Here is a 6972-nt window from a genome sequence, read left to right as displayed (position 1 = left end):
CAGCCCTAGAGCAGGGGCATCCTGGGCACAGGGGCTGCCAGGACGCACCTGTGGGCAAGGGGCTCTCTGCCCTCACCCTTCCCAGAATCTGTGCCCGAGCCTGGGGGCAGCAAGTGGTTGCCCAGGGCCAGGACCAAGGTCAGTCTCAGGTGGAGCAACCTGAGGCCAGAGCAGCACAGATGGGTGGACACCCCATAGCAGCCTCTGAAGGCCTGCATATGGGGACACTGGTATGGGCTTGCAGGCGCACACAGTGAGAGGGCACTGGAGGTGCCTCAGCCAGGTGGACGAGGAAGTGCCCAGGCCAGGGAGTGAACGCTCAGACTTCAGGTCAGTGAGCTCCCGAGAGCCCAGCAGGCAGAGGCCAAGCAGCCAGGCCTGAGCCTCCCCTCCCTAACACAGGTGCTGGCCCTGCAAGGTGGGGTCTCCTGCCAGCTCTGAGTGTCCACAGGTGCGTGTCTGTCTCCTGGGAAGGCAGGCAGGGAACAAAGAAAACCCTCTGAGGGGCTGGTGTCACCTGTTTCAACTGCTGTCACCAGAAGAGGGCTGAGAACCAGCCCAGCTCCAAGCCTGGCTCCCCACCCAGGCTCCGGACCCCACAAACTACGTGGGGCTGAGAAGAGGGCAACTTGGGGGGTCAGAGAAGAAGCACGGTTTGAGTCCCAGCCTTGTCACCTGACAGTGTGCTTACCTGACAGTGTTCCAGAGTCCCTGGGACCCACAGGTACGTCCCTCCCATGCCCTGTGGCCTCCTCGCCCAGTGACTCCTGGAGGTGGCACCCTGGGGCGAGGGACAATGAATGGAACCTGGGAACAATGGGTGCATCTTTTATTCACAAATAAAAACTGTGGCGAGATGCCATCTACACGCCTGTACAGAGGCCTGAGCGCCCACAAAACGCACGGTGCCCAGGAACGCGGACGTGCCGGGCGGGGCATCCCTCGGCTTGGCAGGCACCGCTGCTCTGTGCTTGGTGCCCCCACCCTGCCCAGGGTGCCCCTAGAAAGAGCCCTCTCCAGCCCAGGAGACCTTCCATAGAAAACCATAAAAACATAGATCATTTGTCTTCAAATTCCCACTGCAAATCCGTGTTCGTAAGCAAAACAATACAAAAATAGGAACCCAGCAGAACCTTACAAAACCCACCCTGCTGTCGGGACTGGTTTTTTGTGGTATTTTTTTTGTTTTGTTTTGTTTTGTTTTTTTGCTGTGGTTTTGGTAAGAATTCCTGCCGTGGAAGAAGGCAACATGTACCCGTGGTTCCGTCCTCGCCCATGCCCTCGCTAGGGACACAGCAGGGTCCTCCAGGAAGGGAGGGGACGCGAGGTCAGTCTTCCCACTCGGGAGACCCCACTGGCGCCAACCACTCTGCCAAGAGGAAAGGCTATGAAGGAAAAGGACCCGGGACTGAAAGAGCTGGTGAGCACAGGTCGGTCCTGCTACAGAACTGCTTGCTGCAAGGGAGCGGGTCAGACGCAAACACGACCGGCCACAGCGGAGGCCACCAGGCCGTGGCTAGAGCCCACACCCCGTCTGCTGGTGTCTGGAGTCCATAGCACCAAATGTGAAAAGAAGCAAAGTCCAACTCAAGGTCAAAGGCACTTGCGTGGCTGTTCCGTGGCGACAGTCTTCCGGTCTCTGCGCACCCACTTGCTGTCCGCGGCCAGCCGGCCCTTTCCTCCCCACACTCCGTCTCCCCTCTGAGCCCCCCATCCTGCACAGACCCCACATCCTCCTCCCTCTAACCCTCAGACATCCTCACGCCATCCACGTCCCGTCCTCACCCCCTGAACACCCCCCCATGCCCAGTGCCCGGCCTCAGACGTCCACCTCCTGCGGCCCTGGCACGGCGGCGGCGGTGGCAACGCTGATGTCGAAGCAGGTGACCATCATGACATGGGCTTTGCACAGGTTCACACACTGCTCCAGGGCATCTGTGGCCCGCTCCAGGGCCACCAGGTACTCAGCGGACTCAGGCTCCAGCTCCGGGTCCACCTCAACTAGAAGGTGGGACAGGGTCGGCCAGGGGCCAGCAGTGACCAGGCCCCACCCCAGTCCCTGGCAAGGCACCCGGGCCCATTAGAACCTCCCCCAGCACCGGAGGGCAACTAGAGGGCAGGGCACAGCTGGGGAGGGTCCTGCTGCCCAGCAGTGGCGGCGGGGGGGGGGGGGGGCACTTACACTGCTCCAGCCAGCGGCCCGGTTCCACCATTAGTCGGCCCTGGGTCTCAGCCAGCTCCTCGCACAGGTGGTCACGCTTGGCCTGCACCTCCCGAAGCCGCTGCTGCCTGCGCTCTGCCAGCCGCAGCTTGGAGCTGACACACACTGGGCCCTGGCAGCAGGGGACAGGCGCAAGAGGCCTCAGGCCTGGCCCACAAGCAGTCACGGGCAGGCTGTGTTTAGGGCTCCCAGCACCCTGGCCTTGGCCATGGCCTCCCTCCACCCACCAGGCACACATGGGGGCCTCATAGACAGGGTAGAACCTGTGGGGGCCACGCCCAGAGCTCCTAGGCAGATAGCAGGGACCACCAGAGGCCCAGGGCTGGCAGGGCTGGCTCCTACCTTCTCCACATCCTGGGGGGGCTGTGGGAAGAGAAGGCGAGGTCAAGGGTCACCCATGCTCCAGAGGCTTGGCGAGCCCCAAGATACATGGCCACCCTGGCTCCCAGTGTCCAGCCCCAGGCCCCGCGAGCCCTGACCTGGGCAGGGTCTTCCCTCGGGGGTGGGCGGTGCCGCTGCAGGCGCTGCACATCGTCGATCTCATACACCTTAATCTCAAAAGGCTCCTTCAGAGCGCCAGCCAGTGGCGGCAGGTCCACCCACTGCCCTGGGAGGCTGGGCTTCCGGCCCAGGGCAGCGGCGTCAGGCAGTGGGGCCGGAATCAGCCGTCGCCGCTGCAGACCTGGAAGGGAGAGCCAGAGCCAAGCGCTGGTGAGCAGAGACCTGGGCCCAGCTCCAGCCCTCTGCCACCCGCATAGCCACACCACTGCCCACAGCAGCAGCCGCACCGCCAGCCTCCCCCGGGGTACCCTCCAACCCCTGACTGGCCACACCACCCTAGTAGCACTCCCTGGCCCCACTGCCCAGAGTCAGGGAGGGGCCAGAACACTGTTCCTTGCAGCCTTGGCAAGGGTTTCCAGGTAGCTGGGACATCACGCCCAGGTCTCGCCTGGCTCCCTGGGGCCCAGCCAGGGGACTGTGCTTGGACAGGGGTGAGCCCACCTCAGGCATGAGGATCAGAAGAGACACACACAGGTGTACCAACCAACTGGGGGCCTGTGCCCACCCTGTGCCAGGACGTCCAACGCTTAAACTGCCAGGGACCTATATCTGTGAAGACTCCTTCTGTCTGTCCAGTCCCTGCTGACCTATGAACTGCCCAGGCCCCCATCCTATCCACCAAATGCCCCAGGGGTGCTCGCAACTATCAGGGCTGTGCACCCGGGCACCCTACAGGCCATGCCAGAGACCGCAGCTGTGAGGTGCCCCGCAGAGGCCCGCCCATGGGAGCCAGCACGGGCTGCTGGGAAGGCAGGAGTCTGGCATGGGGCGGGGGCAGGCGGCACCCCAGCGGCACTGGCGCCACCACCCACCTGTGGCCCTCTTCTTGGGGGACTTGAGGCTGCGGCAGCGGGCGCCTGGGGAGGCGGCCCCACTCTCGCTGGTGGAGTCGGGGGCCGAGGAGGCGCTGCCCGTGGCCTCGCTGTCACGCATCATGCTCTCATAGCCGCTGCTGCCGCCGCTGTGGTAGAAGAGCGCGGTGCGGCCCATGGCAGGTGGGAGCTCCCCACTCAGCACGCTGCTATTGTCACTGCCATGGCCACTGCTGTAGCGCTGGGGCCTGCGGGGCGCGGTCACCTTGCTGTAGGGCGAGGGCAGGGCGGGGCTCACAGGTGGCCGCTCCTCAGCCACATTCACGCCGCTGTCGTTACCGCTGTCTGAGTCGGCCGACCCCCATGAGGAGCCTCTTCCAGGAGCTCCACTGGCCGCCAACTCATGGACACGGCTGTGGGCAGCCCGGAGCGCCTGCTTGGTGCCCATGATGGTGCCTCGGCCAGCCTTGGCCCCGAGGCCAGGCGCAGCCCGTGGAGCCATCCGGGGACCCATCACAGGGCCACCAGGGGTCCTGCCCACCGCAGGGGCCAGTGGCTTCACTGATGCTCCCAAGGCCCGAGACCCACTGGCCACGAGGCTACGGCCCTTGGCTCCACCAGTGGGGGGCTTGGGGGCTCCCATGCCCTTAGCCGGGCTGCCCCGACAGGCAGGGACAGGCCCAGGCGTGGGGCTGGTGGGTGGGACGCCCAGCCTGGGCACAGCCCTGGGTGGCCGCCCGGGGGCCTCCCTGACCTTGCTGCTGCCATGTGCCAGGCCCTCACTCCGCTCCAGGGACGCGTGGCCGGCGGAACGGTGCACTGCCTCCATCTTGGCAGCTCGAGCTTTCAGGCTGGATGTAGCCCTGGGAATGGAGTGGTCAACCCGGCCACTGGGCCTGGACTCTTCCTCCCCTCGGAAGACAGCAGCTGCCCCGGCCCGGGGCAGGCCCAGGGCCTGGGGAGGGGCCGACCCCCCACAGTTCTGCTCTAGGCTGGACTTGCGTACAGGTGGAGTCGGCGGAACCGCCCCGCTGGGCCTTGGAAAGAAGCCCCCCTTGAGAGCCAAGCTCCTCTTGCCGCTGGGGGAGGCCTTCAGGCTGCCTGAGCAGATGGCCTCAGTCAGGGTGTCCCCACAGGACACGGCAGGTGTAGTCACACCCAGAGTGGTGGCACCTCTCCGCAACGGTGGGATCCGAGCCACAGCCTCAGGCCTGCGGCCCCCCCTGGCTGCCACCTCGTACCCGTCCACCACCCTCTGGGCACCAGCCAGCACGGCCTGTGCCTCAGGCACCCGGGAGACGCCCAGGGTGGGGCTTGAGGCCCCAACGGCAGAGGCCAGCTGCAGCATGTCACAGTCGTCAGCACGGAGCAGCCAGGGGTCCTCCAGTGGGCCTCCAGGGCCGGGTGGGCTCCGGCTGGGGCGGGTGCATCCTGCTCGGCTGGCCAAGGAGGTAGTCCTAGGCTTCCGGGGGAGGCTGGAGTGGATGGTCTGAGCTGTGGCCGCCCCCCGTGGAGTCGCGTCCCAGGGCTCCCTGACAGATCGAGCCAGGGCTGCTGCAGTAGCCTCCCGAGGGTGAGGACTGTGGGCTGGACCAGGACAGACGGGCCCACCACGCTCCGAAGACCTGCAGCTGCTCTCCTCTGGGACACTGCTCACGGGAGAGGTGTCTGCAGGACCAGATCCTGCTGGGAAGTCGGGGCTGAAGGGGGGCCCGGGTGTAGGGCTGGAGCTATTGGCAGTGCACACGCTGACCTCGCTAAGCCAGGAGCTGATGGACGGGCCAGAGCTGCTGCCTGCCCAGGCCGTGCCCTCCAGGGCTCCTGCAGAGCCACAGGGACCCTCAGGTGCCTGCGAAGTGTAGGCATCAAACTCATCATTGACACTGCTGATGATGCTGACTGGCCGAGAACCCGAGGCCAGGGCCTGCAGAGAGCAGCCGCTGCCAAAGCTGGCCAGGCTGGAGGGCCGTGTGGCCCCTGCCAGCCCCTCCAGGGGCAGCTCCTCCACCACTGTGAACACCAGCTCGTCCTCGCCGTTCAACTCCACGGGCTGCTGCAGGGTCACCGTGGTGGTCAGCAAGCCGCGATCCAGACAGCGGCTGCGAGTGGACGGGCAGGAACAGGCCACGTCTGGGGAGGGAGGGGGCTGGCCCGCCTGCCCGCTCATGCCCACAGGGGGTGTCCGTACCATGCTGCTGGTGCCCCCTCCCCCAGGATCTGCAGGGGCTTCACAAGCTTCTGGCTGCTGAGGTGGTGGAGGGGCGGGGCTGGGCAGTGGCCTCCTGCCTCCATCCCCGGTGGCCAGGTCTGGGGCAGGTGGCTCGGGCCAAGTGCTGTTGTCCTTTCTCTGGTCACTCTGGGCACTAGCCCTGGAGGGCTCAGGGACACTCCGGTGTGTATCTGGGCCAGGGAGGCCTCGAGGGGTGCTGGCAGCCATCGGAGGGCCCAGAGCCTTCCTGGGGGACGCAGCCTCCGGGGGCGAGAGCTTCTTGCTCCCTCGGGCAGGGCTGGCCTGAGCTCCACCAGTGCCACCTGGGGGTCCCCAGGGGCCCTCACTGCCATCGATGCACTCCAACCGCTCCTGCAGCTCTGCGAAGGTGCTGCAGCGGAAGTGGTCAGCGTCCCGAGGGCCCTCAGAGGGCCGGCGGCGGCTCAGCGCGGGGATGATGGGCACGAAGTCGGGCGGGCCCTCGTTGTCGGTGAGCTCCCGGTCTGACAGCGCAGCCCCGCTGGGCCCCACGTAGATGACCGTGTCACAGGACTGCTCACTGCTGGATGAGTAGTCAGGGTCTCCAGGAAGGCCCGGCACCGGGCGGTCAGCGTCCAGGGCCACCGTGCGTGGGTGAAAGGGCCTCAGGTGTGGGGGGCGGCGGGCCCGGCCCTCCTCGCAGGAACTCTCCCCACCTGAGGAGCTGGACGCGTACTGGGGGAAGGCAAGGCAGAGCCCATGAGCATGCCCCTCCACCCCTCCTGGCCTCCCACCCCAGCCCTGGACCCTCTCTACAGCACAAGGCTGTGGTCCAGCTCCTGCCCCCGCCTGGACCTGCACTAGACTTAGGCGCACAACACAAGGTTTTCTGGGCTTCTCTCCCTCCCATGACAGACAGACGGAAAGGCCACACTCAAGTGCTGTAACTTGTGCCAAGAAGTCCCCTGATGGGGGTGCCCCAGTCCCATTTGCCCTGGGCTTGGTTGGTGCGGGGCCTGCTGCTGGGCCAGGCAACCCCACCCCCCATGGGAGCAGCTCTGCCTCTGCCTAGTGCACCAGGGGCTTCAGGCTCAGCTGGCAGGGCTATGTTGATGCCACCCGTGGCCCCCGGACACTCAGACTATCAAGGACAGGCCCCTGCTGCTGCCACCCCAGGCCCCTGGAGGACA

The 6972-nt window shown here is 66.0% G+C and overlaps 1 protein-coding gene across 3 annotated transcripts in view; it reads right to left on the bottom strand.

Annotated features, from left to right (window-relative positions):
* Positions 1 to 812: 812 nt before the first annotated feature.
* Positions 813 to 6972, bottom strand: part of Kif26a (kinesin family member 26A) — a 36363-nt gene continuing 30203 nt past the window's right edge. For all 3 annotated transcript variants that reach the window (XM_078051016.1, XM_040274829.2, XM_040274830.2), the window contains 5 exons: positions 3595 to 6517; positions 2701 to 2903; positions 2564 to 2584; positions 2183 to 2333; positions 813 to 2001 (listed from right to left, as the gene is read on the bottom strand). In XM_078051016.1, the coding sequence (XP_077907142.1) occupies positions 1820 to 2001; positions 2183 to 2333; positions 2564 to 2584; positions 2701 to 2903; positions 3595 to 6517 (3480 nt within the window). In that variant the 3' untranslated portion in view covers positions 813 to 1819. The remainder of the gene's footprint in view (positions 2002 to 2182; positions 2334 to 2563; positions 2585 to 2700; positions 2904 to 3594; positions 6518 to 6972) is intronic.

Source organism: Ictidomys tridecemlineatus, chromosome 5 (assembly GCF_052094955.1).
Source record: "Ictidomys tridecemlineatus isolate mIctTri1 chromosome 5, mIctTri1.hap1, whole genome shotgun sequence".
In the NCBI taxonomy this organism is placed as follows: Eukaryota; Metazoa; Chordata; class Mammalia; order Rodentia; family Sciuridae; genus Ictidomys; species Ictidomys tridecemlineatus.
The sequence above is the reverse complement of the archived record's forward strand: the minus strand, read 5'-3'. Positions and strand labels throughout refer to the sequence as shown.